Source organism: Manis pentadactyla, chromosome 4, assembly GCF_030020395.1.
Source record: "Manis pentadactyla isolate mManPen7 chromosome 4, mManPen7.hap1, whole genome shotgun sequence".
NCBI lineage: Eukaryota > Metazoa > Chordata > Mammalia > Pholidota > Manidae > Manis > Manis pentadactyla.
The window spans coordinates 123,336,556-123,357,924 of record NC_080022.1 but is presented as its reverse complement, the minus strand read 5'-3'; the positions used below and the strand labels follow the sequence as shown (position 1 = coordinate 123,357,924).

General features: G+C 41.6%; 1 protein-coding gene across 1 annotated transcript in view; it reads right to left on the bottom strand.

The window, feature by feature from the left end:
* Positions 1-8,127: 8,127 nt before the first annotated feature.
* The window catches only part of FBXW10B (F-box and WD repeat domain containing 10B), a 29,701-nt gene continuing 16,459 nt past the window's right edge, over positions 8,128-21,369 (bottom strand). Inside the window, 4 exon segments of the mRNA XM_057500833.1 lie at positions 8,128-8,983; positions 14,088-14,401; positions 15,982-16,140; positions 20,506-20,648. Of these exon segments, the coding sequence (XP_057356816.1) occupies positions 8,163-8,983; positions 14,088-14,401; positions 15,982-16,140; positions 20,506-20,648 (1,437 nt within the window). The 3' untranslated portion in view covers positions 8,128-8,162.

The following is a 21,369-nucleotide window of genomic DNA, read 5'->3' as shown; positions in this document are numbered from 1 at the left end:
TTAATTCTCATCCACTGGAGTTAGCCTGAGAAGAAAAAGAACACAGAATGTGAGGTGGAGCCAAGATGGCAGCATGAGTAGGGCAGCGGAAATCTCCTCCCAAAAACCACATATATTTATGAAAATATAACAAAGACAACTCTTCCTAGAATAGAGACCACAGGACACAGGACAACATCCAGACCACATCCACACCTGCGAGAACCCAGTGCCTTGCAAAGGGGGTAAGATACAAGCCCCAGCACCCTGGGCCCCGAGCGCCCCTCCCCCCAGCTCCCAGCAGGAGGAGAGAGGTCTGAGCTGGAGGGAGAAGGAGCCCAGGACTGCTGAACACCCAGCCCCAGCCATCTGGACAAGAGCGCAGTCACAGTGCATGCGTGGGGTCCTGGATACTAGGGAAACAGGGCAGCAAGACCGGTGAGCAGGTCCCTGAGGCCAGCGCCCCAGGACAAAGAAAAGCGAGTGGCTTTTTTTTTTTAATTATTTATTTATTTTTTTTTGGCGAGTGCTTTTTGGAAGTCTTAAAGGGACAGGGACCCCAAAACTGGATGGAAGCGTCCCGGGACACTTAGTCCAGAGGCAGGGAATCTGGGGATCTCTGGGCACTATAACTCCCTGGGCAGCAGGGAGCACGGGAGGCCCCTCACGGAGACAAATAGCCTCCACCATTTTGGAGCAGGAGCCCGAGGCAGGCCACGCCCACAGCAACAGCAGAGATAAACTCCATAGCACCCAGGCAGGAATCAGAAGCCCTGTCTGTGCACAGCTGCCCAGCACAAGCCACTAGAGGTCGCTGTTGTCCCAGGAGAGGAGGGCCACAAACCAACAAGAAGGGAAGTTCTTCCAGCCATCACTCATCCCAGCTCTGCAAACTATTCCTATCACCATGAAAAGGCAAAATTACAGGCAAAACAACATCACAGAGACAACACCAGAGAAAGAGACAGACCTAACCAATCTTCCTGAAAAAGAATTCAAAATAAAAATCATAAACATGCTGACGGAGATGCAGAGAAATATGCAAGAGCTAAGGGATGAAGTCCGGAGGGAGATCACAGATGCCAGGAAGGAGATTACAGAAATGAAACAAACTCTGGAAGGATTTATAAGCAGAATGGATAAGATGCAAGAGGCCATTGATGGAATAGAAACCAGAGAACAGGAACGCATAGAAGCTGACATAGAGAGAGATAAAAGGATCTCCAGGAATGAAACAATATTAAGAGAACTGTGTGACCAATCTAAAAGGAACAATATCCATATTACAGGGGTACCAGAAGAAGAAGAGAGAGAAAAAGAAAGGGATACAAAGTGTCTTTGAAGAAATAATTGCTGAAAACTTCCCGAAACTGGGGGAGAAAATAATCGAACAGACCATGGAAATACACAGAACTCCCAACAGAAAGGACCCAAGGAGAACAACACCAAGACACATAATAATTAAAATGGCAAAGATCGAGGACAAGGAAAGAGTTTTAAAGGCAGCTAGAGAGAAAAAGGTCACCTATAAAGGAAAACCCATCAGGCTATCATCAGACTTCGCGACAGAAACCTTACAGGCCAGAAGAGAATGGCATGATATATTTAATGCAATGAAACAGAAGGGCCTTGAACCAACGATACTGTATCCAGCACAATTATCATTTAAATATGATGGAGGGATTAAACAATTCCCAGACAAGCAAAAGCTGAGGGAATTTGCCTCCCACAAACCACCTCTACAGGGCATCTTACAGGGACTGTTCTAGATGGGAGCACTCCTAAAAAGAGCACAGAACAAAACACCCAACATATGAAGAATGAAGGAGGAGGAATAAGAAGGGAGAGAAGAATCTCCAGACAGTGTATATAACAGCTCAATAAGAGAGCTAAGTTAGGCAGTAAGATACTAAAGAGGCTAACCTTGAACCTTTGGTAACCATGAATTTAAAGCCTGCAGTGGCAATAAGTACATATCTCTCAATAATCACCCTAAATGTAAATGGACTGAATGCACCAACCAAAAGACACAGAGTAATAGAATGGATAAAAAAGCAAGACCCATCTATATGCTGCTTACAAGAAACTCACCTCAAACCCAAAGACATTCACAGACTAAAAGTCAAGGGATGGAAAAACATATTTCAGGCAAACAACAGAGAGAAGAAAGCAGGGGTTGCAGTACTAATATCAGACAAAATAGACTTCAAAACAAAGAAAGTAACAAGAGATAAAGAAGGACACTACATAATGATAAAGGGCTCAGTCCAACAAGAGGATATAACCATTCTAAATATATATGCACGCAACACAGGAGCACCAGCATATGTGAAACAAATACTAACAGAACTAAAAGGGGATATAGACTGCAATGCATTCATTTTAGGAGACTTCAACACACCACTCACCCCAAAGGATAGATCCACCAGTTAGAAAATAAGTAAGGACACGGAGGCACTGAACAACACAGGAGAACAGATGGACCTAATAGAACATCTATAGAACTCTACATCCAAAAGCAACAGGATATATATTCTTCTCAAGTGCACATGGAACATTCTCCAGAATAGACCACATACTAGCCCACAAAAAGAGCCTCAGTAAATTCCAAAATATTGAAATTCTACCAACCAACTTTTCAGACCACAAAGGTATAAAACTAGAAATAAATTCTACAAAGAAAACAAAAAGGCTCACAAACACATGGAGGCTTAACAACATGTTCCTAAATAATCAATGAATCAACACAAAGCCCCAACTTCTGTGGGACGCAACGAAAGCAGTCTTAAGAGGAAAGTATATAGCAATCCAGGCACACTTGAAGAAGGAAGAACAATCCCAAATGAATAGTCTAACATCACAATTATTGAAACTGGAAAAAGAAGAACAAATGAGGCCTAAAGTCAGCAGAAGAAGGGGCATAATAAAGATCAGAGAAGAAATAAACAAAATTGAGAAGAATAAAACAATAGCAAAAATCAATGAAACCAAGAGCTGGTTCTTTGAGAAAATAAACAAAATAGATAAGCCTCTAGCCAAACTTATTAAGAGAAAAAGAGAATCAACACAAATCAACAGAATCAGAAATGAGAATGGAAAAATCACGACAGACTCCACAGAAATACAAAGAATTATTAAAGACTACTATGAAAACCTATATGCCAACAAGCTGGAAAACCTAGAAGAAATGGACAACTTCCTAGAAAAATACAACCTTCCAAGACTGACCAAGGAAGAAACACAAAAGTTAAACAAACCAATTACAAGCAAAGAAATTGAAATGGTAATCAAAAAACTACCCAAGAACAAAACCCCTGGGCCAGACGGATTTACCTCGGAATTTTATCAGACACACAGGGAATACATAATACCCATTTTCCTTAAAGTTTTCCAAAAAATAGAAGAGGAGGGAATACTCCCAAACTCATTCTATGAAGCCAACATCACCCTAAAACCAAAACCAGGCAAAGATGCCACGAAAAAAGAAAATTACAGACCAATATCCCTGATGAATGTAGATGCAAAAATACTCAATAAAACATTGGCAAACTGAATTCAAAAATATACCAAAGGATCATACACCATGACCAAGTGGGATTCATCCCAGGGATGCAAGGATGGTACAACATTCGAAAATCCATCAACGTCATCCACCACATCAACAAAAAGAAAGACAAAAACCACATAATCATCTCCATAGATGCTGAAAAAGCATTTGACAAAATTCAACATCCATTCATGATAAAAACTCTCAGCAAAATGGGAATAGAGGGCAAGTACCTCAACATAATAAAGGCCATATATGATAAACCCACAGCCAACATTATACTGAACAGTGAGAAGCTGAAAGCATTTCCTCTGAGATCTGGAACTAGACAGGGATGCCCACTCTCCCCACTGTTATTTAACATAGTACTGGAGGTCATAGCCACAGCAATCAGACAAAACAAAGAAATACAAGGAATCCAGATTGGTAAAGAAGAAGTTAAACTGTCACTATTTGCAGATGACATGATATTGTACATAAAAAACCCTAAAGACTCCACTCCAAAACTAGTAGAACTGATATCAGAATACAGCAAACTTGCAGGATACAAAATTAACACACAGAAATCTGTGGCTTTCCTATATACTAACAATGAACCAATAGAAAGAGAAATCAGGAAAACAACTCCATTCACAATTGCATCAAAAAGAATAAAATACCTAGGAATAAAAGTAACCAAAGAAGTGAAAGACCTATACCCTGAAAACTACAAGTCACTCTTAAGACAAATTAAAGAGGACACTACCAAATGGAAACTCATCCCATGCTCTTGGCTAGGAAGAATTAATATCGTCAAAATGGCCATCCTTCCCAAAGCAATATACAGATTTGATGCAATCCCTATCAAATTACCAGCAACATTCCTCAACGAACAGGAACAAATAGTTCAAAAATTCATATGGGAACACCAAAGACCCCAAATAGCCAAAGCAATCCTGAGAAAGAAGAATAAAGTAGGGGGGATCTCACTCCCCAACTTCAAGCTCTACTACAAAGCCATAGTAATCAAGACAATTTGGTACTGGCACAAGAACAGAGCCACAGACCAGTGGAACAGATTAGAGACTCCAGACATTAACCCAAACATTTATGGTCAATTAATATTTGATAAAGGAGCCATGGACATGCAATGGCAAAATGACAGTCTCTTCAACAGATGGTGCTGGCAAAACTGGACAGCTACATGTAGGAGAATGAAACTGGACCATTGTCTAACCCCATACACAAAAGTAAATTCAAAATGGATCAAAGACCTGAATGTAAGTCATGAAACCATAAAACTCTTAGAAAAAAACATAGGCAAAAACCTCTTAGACATAAACATGAGTGACCTCTTCTTGAACATATCTCCCTGGGCAAGGAAAACAACAGCAAAAATGAACAAGTGGGACTATATTAAGCTGAAAAGCTTCTGTACAGCAAAAGACACCATCAATAGAACAAAAAGGTGCCCTACAGTATGGGAGGTTATATTTGTAAATGACAGATCCAATAAAGGCTTGATGTCCAAAATATATAAAGAGCTCATCCACCTCAACAAACAAAAAACAAATAATCCAATTAAAAAATGGGCACAGGAACTGAGCAGACGGTTCTCCAAAAAAGAAATACAGATGGCCAACAGACACATGAAAAGTTGCTCCACATTGCTAATTATCATAGAAATGCAAATTAAAACCACAATGAGATATCACCTCACACCAGTAAGGATGGCTACCATCCAAAAGACAAACAACAACAAATGTTGGCGAGGTTGTGGAGAAAGGGGAACCCTCCTACACTGCTGGTGGGAATGTAAATTAGTTCAACCATTGTGGAAAGCAGTATGGAGGTTCCTCAAAATGCTCAAAATAGACTTACCATTTGACCCAGGAATTCCACTCCTAGGAATTTACTCTAAGAACGCAGCACTCAAGTTTGAAAAAGACAGATGCACCCCTATGTTTATCACAGCACTATTTACAATAGCCAAGAATTGGAAGCAACCTAAGTATCCATCAGTAGGTGAATGGATAAAGAAGATGTGGTACATATATACAATGGAATATTACTCAGCCATAAGAAGAAAACAAATCCTACCATTTGCAACAACATGGATGGAGCTAGAGGATATTATGCTCAGTGAAATAAGCCAAGCGGAGAAAGAGAAATACCAAATGATTTCACTCATCTGTGGAGTATAAGAACAAAGGAAAAACTGAAGGAACAAAACAGCAGCAGAATCACAGAACCCAAGAATGGACTAACAGGTACCAAACAGAAAGGGACTGGGGAGGATGGGTGGGTAGGGAGGGATAAGGGGGGGAAGAAGAAAAGGGGTATTATGATTAGCATGCATAATGGGGGGGGTGGGAGAAAGGGAAGGCTGTACAACACAGAGAAGACAAGTAGTGATTCTACAACATTTTGCTATGCTGATGGACAGTGACTTTAAAGGGGTTTGTTGGGGGGGACCTGGTATAGGGGAGAGCCTAGTAAACATAATATTCTTCATGTAAATGTAGATTAATGATAACAAAAAAAAGAAAAGCAGTTCCTGTGTGGTGATCTCCAATAAGTTCTTCACAATGGTGTAAAGGGCATATCAAAGTGTGGGCAAAGGGTTTGTTTATGCTTATACAGAGGATCAAAGCCTAATTTGGCTACCCAGAAAATGAATTAAGATACAATATGAAGAAGAACTTCCAACATCAATATTCTCTGGAAGAGTCATTCCAGAAGGTGATCATCAAAAAACTTCAACAAAGATCCTGGTGCTGTTGCAGTTGTAGCTGCATTCATTCCACCGGTTCCTGGACTTGCCATTGGAATGAAGAAGGAGATATCTAAGCTGGCCTGTGCATACAGTAAAACAACAAATTTGACTGGATCTATACTGTCGGAACTCAACCAAGAATTAGGAGAAGTGCAAGTTGCAATGCTCCAAAATCTTGCGACTATAGACTATCTGCTGTTAAAAGAACATATGGGATGTGAACAGTTCCCAGGAATGTGTTGTTTTAATTTGTCTGATTTTTCTCAAACTATTCAAATTCAGTTAGACAATATCCATCATATCATTGGTAAGTTTTCACAAATGCCTAGGGTGCCTAACTGGTTTTCTTGGTTTCACTGGATATGGCTTGTAATTGTAGGTCTGCTTTTGTTATGTATCTGTATCCCTATTCTGTTAATTTGTGTATGCAATTTAATTAGTAGTTTGTTAAAACCTATACATGCTGAAGTTACTCTACAAGAAGATATGTCAAAGAAATAATCTTCCCATGTTTTCTTCCATCTGCTACTTCTATAGCTTTTCTTCTTCCTTCCTAATTACAACCCTTAAGTAGAATTTGTGCCTCATATCGAAACTACCAAGTATCATAATTCTTCCAAGTGGTAAAGATACCTCAAGACAAATGCTGGGCATAGACACCACAGGGCATAAATCTGCAAAAAAGTAAAAAGCTAATCTTTTCAAAGAATATTGCTTCTCTCTCACTTACCAACTTTACATTTCCCTGTATGGCCCCGGAAGATGACTGGTTAGCCAGAGACAGGTAAGATTCCTCAAGGGAGGAACAACCTAAGACAGGCACAGTTGCAGTGGGGCCATCAGGTGAGAAATTGGGGATCAACAGAGGTGAGGCTTAGAACCTCACCCCCCCTGTTTTGAGAGAAATCTTCTGCATCCGTGGATGTTTTGTTGCCCTTGTCTAGCTTGGATTAATACTTAGTCTATAGGCACACACCTGATCATCTACATTTGCCCTCTTACAGCACTAAATTATGTTTTCTACCTTTATCTTGTATCTACCTACCACTTCAGCATTTTATTAAAGAAAAAAATAATAATAATAATAAGGGAGAAATGTGGGATTCACATATAAATCAAGGATAAAAATCAAATGAATAATCATATCTGACTTGATTGTTTATAGTTCAGGATGTGTGATCAAAACCGAAAGTTTCTGTGATATGACTGCCCTTGCACTGTTCACCATGTAAGAACTTATTCACTATGTAAGAATTTGTTCTCCATGTAAGAACTTGTTTGTTATGCCTCAGAAGATTGGAGACTGACGAAAATTAGTCTTGGGGTGGATTAATGATTGTGCATTGAGCATTGACTCCCCTATACAGAATTTTATTGTTGTTAACAACCATTTGATCAATAAATAATGAGAGATGCTCTCTCAAAAAAAAAAGAAAAAAAGAACACAGAATGTTCTCAAATGTAAGAGGTCAGCCCCTCCTGCTCCTAGATTCTTAACCCACTGAACTTTGTCAGGCTACTGTGCAAACCACCAGAGAACTCCAATGCATTAATACAATCCATCATTCATTTGCTACAAATTATATAACACTAGATTGGTAGTGATGAATGGTATTTAATTTTCAATAATCCCTTCCCCTAAAATCGGGCTTCGGTAAGTTTCACTGAATGGTTTTCAGGGGAAATACAGATGCCAATCTCTCCTGGCCTCCCTCGTTTTCTTACTTTAATGTTATCAAATCTTTGGCTTTTGGAGGATAATTATCAGTCCCCAAGCTCACTGCCAGGCAACAGTCAAAAACAAAACAATACAAGAGGCTAAACACCAATATCCACTTGGTTTTCGTTTATTGTAAGACACTGTAATTTCCCAAGGCTGATTCAGATAAATACATTTTGTCCAAGTTCGGGGGCTGCTGTTTTCCCTAGCTTCATGAAATTATCTATCGGCAGGCCTTTGATCTTCCTGATCCAAGCAGCTTTGCTGGCTTTTTCTGGATTGAGCACACCAGGAGGCTTTCTGGCCTGACACTCTTTCATCCTGGCTTCCACATACTCTTTCTCCTCCCTCACAGTCAGCAGCACGAGCTCCGTGTTCACTGGAAAGGGATCGAGGGCGGAGTAGAAGCGAGGCTGTCTCCTCCTGACCAACTGGGTTGCTGTGGCCGCCGAGGGAGCCAGCATGCGGTTCCGTTTAATGACCTGCGAGCTAGTCAAGGGGCTGAAGCTACGCACCGTCCCATCAGTTAAACTGGTGGCTTGGTCTTCACCCTTTAAACTGCCAGAGAACCTGGGGTGGATAATCATGGGCTGGGGTATGGTGGACTGGACCCGGGGACTGTGCAAAGAGTTCTTCAAGTTGGGCTGCAGTTTCTGGATTTCAAGGGGAATGTTGGTCTGTTTCACATGTATGGGAGGGTTGCTGAATCTCAACCTATCCACTGCATGTTGGACAGGTTTTCCTTTGAAACTCAGGACCTTCCTCGGATGTGAAATTGAAGGTCCCCAGACATCAATGATTTGGGCTTGGGGCCTGCCGGGATAGGCAAACTCCCCTGAGTTATGAGCTTGCTGCACTGTATTGACGGTCAGGAGGAACTGGTCTGGCAACATAGAGATTTGCCAGGACCTTTTCTTTGGGTGGTGGATGAAGTCTCCAGGATTTTCCAGTTGTTTTTGTGCTTTCTCCACATCATCTGGCTCTCAAAAAAAAGAAAACAAAAAACCAGTGTTCCATGAAAAACATTAGTACTTATACATGAGAGTTAATTCCATTCTGATTGCTATGCAAACTGTGGTCTTTGTTCCCCAATGGGTATGCCAAGATGTAGGCAAAAATCCTCTGTGATACCAGAAATTGCGATGTATTAGACACAGTAAGTTTTTACCAGATAGATATGCTAGTACTTGAGTACAAGTGTGTATTACCTTCTAGACATGCATATTTTAGAGGGAACATTTGTAATCCCAATGGTACACACATATTTTAAACTTTCCTGTGGGAATGACCTTCAAACCTCATCTGTGACTCACACAAAACAGGCTTTATAAAAATGTATAGTTAACAGGTACCAAAGGGAAAGGGACTGGGGAGGATGGGTGGGTAGGGAGGGATAAGGGGGGGGAGAAGTAGGGGGGTATTAAGATTAGCATGCATGGGGGGTAGGAGAAAAGGGAGGGCTGTACAACACAGAGAAGGCAAGTAGTGATTCTACAACATTTTGCTATGCTGATGGACAGTGACTGTAAAGGGGTTTATAGGGGAGACCTGGTATAGGGGAGAGCCTAGTAAACATAATATTCGTCATGTAAGTGTAGATTAGTGATACCAAAAAAACACACAAAAAACAAAAAAAAACAAAAAAATAAAGGGCAGTTCCTGTGTGGTAACCTCCAATGAGTTCTACACAAGGGTATAAAGGGCATATAGAAGTGTAGGCAAAGGGTCTGTTTGTGTTTATACAGAGGATCAAAGCCTAATTGGGCTACCCTGAAAATGAACTAAGATATGATATGAAAAAGAACTTCCAACATCAGCACTCTCTGGAAGACTCATGGCAGAAGATGATCATCAAGAAACCCCAACAAAGATCCACGCACTGCTACAGCTGTAGATGCACCCATCCCACCAGTTCCTGGACTTGCCATGGGAATGAAGGAGATATCTAAGCTGGCCTGTGCATACAGTGAAACAACAAATTTGACTGGATCTATACTGTTGGAACTCAACCAAGAATTAGGAGAAGTGCAAATTGTAGCGCTCCAAAATCTTACAACTACAGACTATTTACTGTTAAAAGAACATAAGGGATGTGAACATTCCCCAGGAATGGGTTGTTTTAATTTGTCTGATTTCTCTCAGACTGTTCAAGTTCAGTTGGACAATATCCACCATATCATAGAAAAGTTTTCACAAATGCCTAAGGTGCCTAACTGGTTTTCTTGGTTTCACTGGAGATGGCTGGTAATTACAGATATGCTTTAGTTATGTAACTATACTATTATGTTAATGTGTGTGTGCAATTTAAGTAGTAGCTTAAAACCTATCCATGCTGAAGTTACTCTACAAGAAGATATGTAAAAGAAATAATCAATCTTCCCATGTTTTCTTCCGCCTGTTACTTCTATAGCTTTTCTTCTTCCTTCCTAATTACAACCCTTAAATAGAATTCGTGCCTCATATCAAATTTACCGAGTATCATAATTCTTCCAAGTGGTAAAGATACCTCAAGACAAATGCTGGACATAGAAGCTACAGGGCATAAATATGCAAAGAAATAAAAAGCTAACCATTTCAAACAATAAGGCTTCTCTCTCACTTACCAACTTTACATTTCCCTGTATGGCCCCGGAAGATGACTGGTTAGCCAGAGACGGGTAAGATTCCTCAAGGGAGGAACAACCTAAGACAGGCACAGTCGCAGGGGGGTCATCAGGTGAGAAATTGGGGATCAACAGAGGTGAGGCTTAGAATCTCACCCACCCTGTTCTGAGAGAAATCTTCTGCATACGTGGATGTTTTATTGCCCTTGTCTAGCTTGGATTAACACATAGTCTACAGGCACACACCTGATCATCTACATTTGCTCTCTTACAACACTAAACTATGTTTTCTACCTTTATCTTGTATCTATCTACCACTTCAGCATTTTATTAAAAATAATAATAATAAAGAGAGAAATGTGGTATCCACATATAAATCAAGGATAAAAATCAAATGAGTATTCATATTTGAACTGTTTATAGTTCATAATGCATGAGCAAAACCGAAAGTTTCTGTGATGACTGCCCTTGTACTGTTCACCATGTAACTTATTCACTATGTAAGAATTTGTTCTCCATGTAAGAACTTGTTTGTTATGCCTCAGAAGATTGGAGACTGACGAAAATTAGGCTTGGGGTGGATTAATGATTGTGCATTGAGCATTGACTCCCCTATACAGAATTTTATTGTCGTTAACAACCATTTGATCAATAAATAGGAGAGATGCTCTCACAAAAAAAAAAAAATGTATAGTTAACATACATCTGTTTTTTACCAAAAATGTTATCACAAAGTCTGTTCTCCACCTTGTTCATCAAATTTGACTGCAAAATATCTTTGGACATTTCCGTAAATCAAAACTGCCTTCAAAATATATGTCATCCCTGGGAAATGCAAAATAATCACAAAATGACCAAAAGGCAGTTCCTAAACACGAGTTGCCAAAATGTTCTGAGCAGTAGCAGCAGATCCAAAAATCACTGACATGAACAAGAGACTCATTCTGGCATTCTGCATTACAAGTCAAGACCTCCAAGGTGCCTAAGACCTCCAGTCAACTAGTATACATGCACTGGTGAGCAAATCTATTACATCTCTCTCATTTGGGGTTTTCAATCCCTAAAACACCTCAGAGATGCACTGAAAACATCATCCCCATTTTAACATAAGAAAAAACTAGGTGGTAAAAAGTAGAAGTCATTCATCTAATTTGACTTAGCAAGTAAAAGTCTGTACCCAACCTATACCAGTCTATACCTAGCAAATAACATTCACCATTGTGTGGAGCTTTTAAGTTTCCCTGATGGAATAGGTTTTAGCCTAAGATGTTTGTGTGTGGGCATGCTAGGATAAAATGAAACTTCAAACTTCTCCCTAACCTTTACTTTGTTAAGTAAATATTTTATTAAAGCATATAAAACTAAATGAACTAAGATGTCAAAATCTTCCCCTCTCTCCTCCAAGCCCAGAATAAACCACTGTGTATGTGTGTGTGACAAAACACACAGGTTTTCTCTTTTTATCAAAAGGAATTGTGATGACTTATTGTCCATCAACCCATCTTTTTTTGTAAAACAGCATATTGTGGGTATCTTTCCAAGTCAATATATGTGGACCTTCATGGTATAATTTTTAGCCACTCTGTAATATTCCACAGTATAGATTTTTCATCATCTACTTAGTCATTGCCCACTGATGATATTTAGTTTGTTAGTGATCAACCTTAAAGAAATGCAAATACCATTTTTACTTATCATATAAGCAAGTACAAAATGATGGATGGTACCCAGTGCTGGTGTGACTCTAGAGGGAGTTCTCATGGTTTGTTGGTGGGAGTATAAACCAACACATCATTTTTTTAGGATAGCCATGGCAGTATCTGTCTGGTTTTTAAATGCAATTAAGTGTAGGACTTCACCCATATGGGTGTACTTACTCAGCTACATCCACATGGGCATACACAAATGTGCCCATTGTTAGAATGGCCTCCTAAAATTTAATTGTTTTACTCTGTCCTCAAAACTAATCTCACAGGGAGTTTGATTGAAAGAAACACCATTGTATTAGCCAGAAATATTTGCAAGGCATTTTAAGTCTTTACTCAAGTCTCTCAAAACCAACAAAGGGACATCCCATTCATGGTGTCCAGTAACTCTTCATAAAAGGCCCTCATCTCTCTCCCTCACCTCTCATACATAGCACCTCCCCCAAGTCTATCTCCTCCCTCATGAAATCCCGTTATACCCTCCGAAATCAACCTCTACTGTCTCTTCTCCCATCTGCTGTGCCCATTACTCAGATTGGCAAGACAATAGTCCAAAAGGTGAAGAGGCTGAATGTCAAGCTGTGAGCCCAAGCCTGGAAACTCACCTCTTACAAAGGTTCCCACTTTGCGGCTTCAAGTTAGTAAGGGGGTTAATAAAGGAAAACTAATTGCTCTTAAGAAAAGCCATGCATTTTATCCATTCTGAATTCTCAAAGATAAGCTAAGTTACTGACTTGCTGAAAAACTAGACTGAACAGAGCAAGAGAACAAGAGAGAGACAGAGACTGTGACAGAGAGGCTGCATCTTGCCACTGATAGAGAATAAAGTATCATCACCATTCATTGTATCTCTGAGGGATTTTGCTTCCAAACTCTCTTGCCCACCGTCCATGCCATCTGCTTCCTTAGAAACCAGACTCGCCATCTTCTTGCCTTCTCTAGGTGATTTTGGCTTTCCTTGACTACTAGGTGTTTATACTAACATTGCTAAATTAAGATTGAGGAGGAAACCGTGGTAATTACATAATTCAATTAGGTCTGAATAATAGGGGCAGAGCTCATAATTAGACTGATTTTCACCCAATGTTGCCTAAGAAACCAGGTAGTCACCTGGAGACTAAGGTCTAGGTCACCTCCCAACTGCCCTCCCACCATTTTTCCTACTGATTGTCAAGCTTCAAGCATTATCTAAAACTCTCAGTCCTCTCAAAAGAGAGCTATTGGAAAGTGACACACTTGGAAGTGATCTACTGATGTTCTCTACAGATCTGTGGATCCAATTTCACATGCCAAATACAGGGCAGGTAAGAGGAAGGCATCTGGTACATAATTTATTCTCTGTGTGTCTTATAAATAGCATGAGCCATGCCACTCCTCCTTGACCTACACACACACACACACATACATGTATCTGCTTTATTACTAATATTTTCTAGGTATGCACATTATTAACCAGGGGTCTAAAGATGATACATTTTGCATAGAACATTCTTCTGCAGTATAATAATATCTTGTCTCTATCCTAAGGAAATAATTATGCACTATATGTTTGGTGCGATGTCAGTAGCTTGTTTTTTGTTTTAATGGAAGGTATTAAGGGCTCATGTTATCTACTGTACAAAGATTCTCATAAGTATGTAAGCCTAGGTGTTGAAAATCAGGAGATTTCTTTGAGCTGACTAACAAACTGATGAATCAAGAGAATGGATCCCATTCTTCCTTAAAGAACCATTGGCCAAAATATCCCACAAAGAAGCTAGTCCTGGCACCCCCTCACCTTCTCCTTTGGGGGCCACTGAGATGGCCTGGGATTCGCCTCTCTTACATGAAGGTGACCTGGTTGTCCTCAACAGAAGGCAGGGCCTGTGAGGTTTGTTTAAGAGGGAGGACTCTTGGGCCACTGCTTGTTGACTGGATATTGAGTCCCTCAGGCTGTAAGTCTGAGTGCTAGACTTGGAGAGAACTTTTGCGAGGCTGTTCTCTTCTCTGTCCTCTTTATCCTTCTTTTGTTTGGCCCGTTCCACGGAGTACTGCCACTTTATATTTTCAAAGTGAAACAAGAGAATATTGCTCTCTGTGTTGATCACCAGCCTGGAACCAAAACAAGATTGCTCACCGAAGGAGTGTGGAGGCCACCCCTGCCCAGCCTCCAAACACCCATGTCAGGTACTTGTCCCGAGGCCCTACAAATGGGGTGGTGTAGGTTGTTGGGAGGTCTAGAGGCAAAAGGGAGCAGGCCAGGTAATGGGGGTCATCAGCATTCTACCTTTTTTTTAAATTAAATGTGGGTAGGGCCCCTATGTTCCTTGGGTTAAAATATTTTTACATGAATGTCCATTCCTGGAATGAGTGCCAACTACATAGGCTGCCCAAGGCAAAAGGCTTAGGGTACTCTGCACACCGATGCCTTGAAATTCATGGTGTTTTAAGCACAGTATACAAACACTGTGTTTCTGTTGCTGGGATGGGGATGAGGGAAACGAATGGGCAGGGCCTTCCTCCCCTGCTGACCCTCCAGCCCACCCTTCTTCACTCCATCCTTGCAGGGTCTCTGTGCACGTTCTGCATGTAGACAGAACATCTGTACTTCATAAAGCAGGGTGATTTCCATCCTCCCTAACCCCCAGCTATACCCTGGTGGGAAGAGTCCCTAATCTGGGTCCCCCGGTGCTGCCCCCCACCCACTCACTGACTTCTGTCACTCACAGCATGCACAGGGCGAGCTGCTTTCCCTATTCTGTGCCTAGATCTCCTAGGACCATAAACAAGAAATGGAAATACTTGGTGCAGGTTCCTTTCTGCTCCAAAAGGCTGCAGTTGTTGAGACCTTAACTGTTACTGTGAACTCTACAGAAGTACTTGTTTGGGTTGGAAATACTAGAATGGAATTTGGGAATTCATTCCTATTAGAAACTCTTTCAGGCTTATTTTTTCTCAAGCCGAAAGGAAATGTCTCTCTTTGGATGTCATAAATGAGAAAAGGCCAGAGGTGACTTTTCTTTTTTTCTTTTTTTATCAGCATTGATTATTTTGTAACTGAAAAGTGTTAATTTATTGAGGCTTATTTCCAGCCCTCCCCCTTAGAAACAGGTAATATGGCTCAAGGAGATTAACTGATGTCTTGAGTGAGCCTATAATAGAATTTAAAAGTTAATTCTATTTGGGTATTTTCATATATCACCCTGAACCTAGCATATAACAAGCACATTACCATATGTAACTGGTGGTGGCATGGTTCTGGTTTCTGCAAACCACCTGCTCAGTTCTGTCCCACTGAACACTGGACCTCCGGTGCTGCTATCCCCGACCCTCCTGTAACCTCTTTGCATCAAAAGTAGGCCCCAGTAGGTGGAGCTCTCAGGCAGCGGAATGCACAGTCAGGGGGCAAGCAGGGGCTGCACACTTGCAGAACGGTGGTCCTTGCTGCACATCCATACAGCCCTTGCTGCATGATTTGCCCAGATGTCCAGAACAAATTAAGAGCAATGTGCACCCTGGCTAAATTTTGTGTGAGGTCCAGTTAGGCCCCCATAAGACTATTACTCTCCAACAGTCAAATATTCGAGGGGAGCATGGCCCACTCTTCCCTGCTGCCAGCAAATTTAGGGCTGGTATCCCCAAGGAGAAAAAAGAACATCCCAACAGCTCTGACCTCCGCACCTACCACTCACCTGTTGCCCTGAATAAAGAAGGACAGCACGGGATCAGCTCTGCCACTGGCTTTCAACACCTTCAGGCAATTCCCATTCAGGAAGCTGTAGATGCGGATCTTGCCATCGGCACAGGCGCTGATGACCCGGAGGAAGAGGAGGGCCACGTGAAGCACCTCCCTGGAAGGGAACAGGGCAACAGGCAGCACCCGTCTTCTGGGAAGCTGCTCCGGTGTGTTTGTAGTTTGGAGTGTTTTGCGAATGGTTGGGGGCAGTGGTCACACTGTCATTTAAGTGATGTTTGCCATCGTTTTCTAATTCTGGGTACCAGCTAGTGACCCTCAAACATGGCTGTTTTCTCCTGCAGTTATTTGTCCTGCCATTTGGTCACAGTGCCACAAGGTGGCCAAAACACAAAGGCTTATGTCACAGATTTTTTTTTTTTGGTCTGATGTATAGATGATCATGCTTTTCTCTTACAGTTGGATTCCTAGCTACTGACTTCTACAAAAGTCATGCTGAGAATTATTTAATACTTTGATTCCTTTTCATAGTATTACTAGACTTAAAAAGAAAAACAGAGGGGAAAATGATCATGTTTATATGAAGCAAAACCTGCTATTTAAGCAGTTTCTTTTGGGCCTTAATTGAGTGGCTTTCATTCTCTCAGTGAAACATCCTGAAGGAAAATTATACCCATGGATGAGATTTATGAGTTCCCCTTTATGACGACCAGCAGGAAAAGAGAGAAGTTCAGGAGAAGACTTAGACAGATGCTTCCAATAAACCCTCCCTACAATCACTGGATCCAGCTGAATTTGATGCCATCAATTTGTTAGATCTCATATGCAAAACAATCCGTTAGTCCCCACCGTCTCTACCCATCCAAGTCCGTCCATGGCCGAGTTCATGAGCTAGCTTCTCCACAAAGCCATCCCTTATTTCCCTTTCCCCTCCCTCTATACACATGTACACAGACTTCAGGCACACTGGCAGATTCTCCTGGGCACAACTTGTGTCTCAGTCACTTCTCGTGCACATGGCCTAGCCCATAGAAAGCCCTCAATAAATAAATTGTTGAAAAAATGAGCATCGGCTCGTGTTTCGGAGTATGATCATTGCTAGAGTGTGCCAGAAGAATGACATCCACCCCATATCCTTTGGCCTTAGCCTTAGATCCAAGAGCCAGATTAAGACTTTTTTAAGGCCCCAACCACTAGCAAAACAGAAATAACAAAATCCTTGGAAGGCAGGAGCATACTTAGCACATTCAAAAAATAGCAAAGAGGTCAATGTGCCTCGAATCCCACCTTGTTTGTTTGTTTGATTGATTGAGATGGTGATAGATTACTCAATCTAAAGTGTAAAATAAGTATAAAAAGGTCCAACAGTAACTTTATTCATGCCCGAAGTGCATCTTAGTCCACCTACAGAGGACTCCAGCACTAGGAGAGATGCCTTGTGATAGAAAGGTTTGATCGTATCTGTATCTCTTTTCATCTTGCTGAGCTGAGTCTGCGCTTCTCACAGGTTCCTGTGACAGTGGGTAGTTCAGTCTAAACCATTATACCCTAGGCTTTGGGATCAGAAAACCTGGATCAAAACCTAGTTCTACCACTTACTGGCTGTAACCTTGAGAAAGTAACTTAACCTCTCAGCCTTCAGTTTTCTCTTCTATGAAAAAGGGATAGTGATTTCTGCCTAACAGGACTGTGCCAGGATTACGTTAATGAAGGTATTTTAAAAAGAGCCCAGTACCTCATATGATAGTGGTTATTATGATCCTGTCATAGCCCAGTCTCTCTCCAGGCTTTATCACTGTGCCAGAAATAACTCATCTGTCCCCTTCTTTGTTCATTTTTTATCAAAAGACACTGAAGAGAGGGTTCTTAGTGAAAATGGTGGAGGAAATAACTCCAAAATTCCACCCGTCCATGAAAGCAATGAAAGAAATGGAAAAAAATGTCAGAATCAACTTTCATGCCACTCTGGAGAAGAGCCCAAGGTTTGTGGCAACTCGGGGAGCACTTAGATGGGAAAACTGGCTTGGTCTCAATAAGAACCTGGACTTGGTGGCCCATTAACTTACCTAGTCCTGTTCCCAAATCCTCCACCCAGTGGTAGCTATGAAAATAACAACCCACATTCTTGATACCAAAAGAAACACACAGACTTCATTTATAACGAATTATTTAACCTGTCTGGTGGCTTCCTGAAAGACTGGCTCAACACATTTGTCCTTACTTTACTGTACTAAGAACTCACCTGGTGTTAAAGCTGCTACCTGATGGGTATTTGTTGGGAACACTTATAGGTAAATGTTTTAGTCACTGCTCCATAAGGTAACAAATATCTGTTGGGGCAAACAATACCCTAATCAAAAAGCTTTGGAGGAAGAGCTGGGGAATGAAATATTCATAAGGACTTTGAAAATCTCAGGCATATTCATGGGTCTCTACATGGCTGCATATGGGGCTGTGTACGTGGTTGGGAAAGTCCTGAAAAAACCCTGAGCTCTCACTCTTAGCTGACCTTGGCTGACTTGAAGTTCTGCATACGCAGGAAGTGAGAACTAAGGCAGAGTTGTAAGCCACCTGGCTGAGTGTTGAAGGTTTCCCTCACCAGGCACACAGAGTCCCTTGGCAAAGAATGAGAGATATTTTATTTCCAGGTATTCAAGTATATCTTTCCAGTCATTAGGGTACCACCAAGGTAATAGAACAGAGACTTCTGTGGCCAAACAATACAAGGAATATAGACTCACTAAACAAACAATAAAAACTGCAACAAGCAACAATAAAAACAAACAGCCCTAAGGATGGTGGAGAAAACTGCAAAAAAAATATATTATTACAATACTAGCTGTGGAAAAAACATTTAAGAATAAAGCTTTTTTTTTAAGACACTACAGAGTACCAAAGCTTTACTAAGGATCATCATTCCCATCAGGCCTACTTTGCACCCCCTAATTTCATACCTCATATTCATTTTCTCCCACACTATATGCAGAATCTCACTTTTGGATGAAAAAATCTTGTCTCAAGAGAACATAAAGGAGACCTTTTCTTCAGTCCTTCTTACACTGAAGAACAAACAACTATGTTTTTTCATCTATGTTGTATTCAAAAGATGGGTTTCAATAATTAGAACAGTCCAGAAAGGCAATCTGTCAAGCTAGTCCTCATTTACCAATGAATTAGAAATATTTATAGAGCACTTTCATATGCACAGCACTACTACAGATGAGTGGGAGGAAGGCCCTACAAACAGGAGCATTGACCAGGTCCTGCGGGTGTCTATGGATTTGCTCTAACTGTGCAAGGTCTCAAGAGCTGGTGTGAATGGCATGTTAGGACTGTCATTGGTGGGTGTGACAATGGTCTGAGAAGGTCTCATTGTTGATGGGTGTGGGAGGTTCATGGATTGATGGAATAGCGACCCAACTGCTGGATTTGCTGAGAACAAATTATTTTCCAATGCTTAAACTAACTCCTAACTTAATCATGCTTGGAAGGTTTTAAAAACATATAGTCAATTGTTAGATGACATCTTAAAGTTTGACTTCTTCCTTGAGGTCAAGGTTTGATAATCTAGATGACAAGAGGCTTACTGATAATCACCTATAGGTGAAGACTAATTACAGAACACAGGCCTTCCAGACACCCACTCACCAACAGTGCAGTTATACACTACAAACAGAGAACATATATACCCAGATACCCTTCCACTTCCCACAAAGCCAGTGCGCCTGTGCAGGAGGTTTCTATGAGGGTATGAAGACATCTAGGGACATATTTTACTAAACAACTATCTCCTGACAGAGGCCCTGAAAGATCCATTTACTCTTTTAATCAATTAGGCTAGCATTTAGTTCCCTGGAGCTTTTCTACAAAGCACTCAGGAGAAGCAGCATTATTCATGCAGTGAAGGAGTAGCCCCTAAAACCCATGGCTTGGCAGAACCCTGAACTGATCACAATACCCTTTCCAAACAAGCCCAGATGTGACCTCAGACTTCCCAGTTAGGTCCAAGCAGCCACTACCACTAAATTGGGATGGGAATTGTAAAAAGAAATCCATTTGCTGTCCTGGAATAAACTCTAGCCCATAGCTCTTTCTTTAAGCCTTTTGTTATTTTTAAACCTTTGGCACTTGGATAATTTTAAGCTTTTGTGAACACAAGCTTAAATGGGTAAAGGCCATTTCCAAGAATTTTAAGTGTCCTGGAATGGGTATTATTTGGGATGGTTCGGTCAATATTCACAAATTTGGCAGATAATAGATTATCGTTTGAGTCGTAAGTGTAATCTTTCAATAACTTGTCAAAATCCACATCTCATATTGTTATTCTTAAGAGAAACAAGGTAGGGCATGAACAGGAAAGAATGAATAACAGGTGGAAGAGGAGGAAAACAGAATAGGTGAGAAGCAGAGGGGTCAAAGGTCTGCAGAGAACAGAGCGACTGATGCCAAAAATCAAAGTCTAGGCTGTGACAAGAAAAGGGGCAAGCACTGCATTCGTCTGACAGGCTTTTCTGGCACCTACTTTGGATGCTTGAAGGCCATGAGGCATCGCTCATATGTCCCCACCATGCTCCAGGCCATGACCAGCCCATCAGCACTGCCAGAGAGGAGATGCCACTGGTCAAAGCACAGACACTTCACAGATCCCTCGTGGCCACTGAGAATCTGCAAGAAAAGATGCCCGTTTTCAGCCCATCTTCGTCTCAGCTCGTGACTCCTGCAAGAGCCGAAGTTGGAGGCTGCTCTCCATGAATCCCAAAGCCTCAGTCCAGCAGCCTGCGACTACCGCTTACTTGGCATTTGTCTGAGTTGCTTCACCTTTGGCTCTAGGAAGGCCTGTAGAGCCCATGCCACCCTCTCTTCAGAGCACTCTCCCCAGTGAAGTGTGATCAGGGAGAGGCCTGCTCCTGGTGGGTCTGTGGCTGGGGCAGCCCCCATCTTCCTGGAGTACCAGAGAGGCCCAGAGCACCCCTGGGGCACCCCTGTGCCTTCCGCTGCTGGGTAGACCACAGTGACAAGATTGGTGGGGAGAAGCCCACCAGCCAGACCACAGCTCCTCACTGTGATCCTGTGTTCCTGGCAACAATACCTCACTACCACTCACCAGGGCCGGGGGGGTCACATCCAGAAAGAGCATTTTTTAAATACGAATATTCAATCCCTGCAAAACAGCCAAAGCTCTCTTTTCTTCAGAGAGTAAGGAGAAGAAACACTGTGACTGTTCCCTCACCTTGTGCCAAAATGGGGGTAGAATACTCTGGAAGAGGAAAAGGTACTGTACCTCCGCGGCTTTCAGTAGATGCTGAGCCCATGTACTGTCCTGAGTCAGAATGCAGCTTTCTACCACCACGCCCACGACAACATGGGTCACCGGGGCCCTGACCAC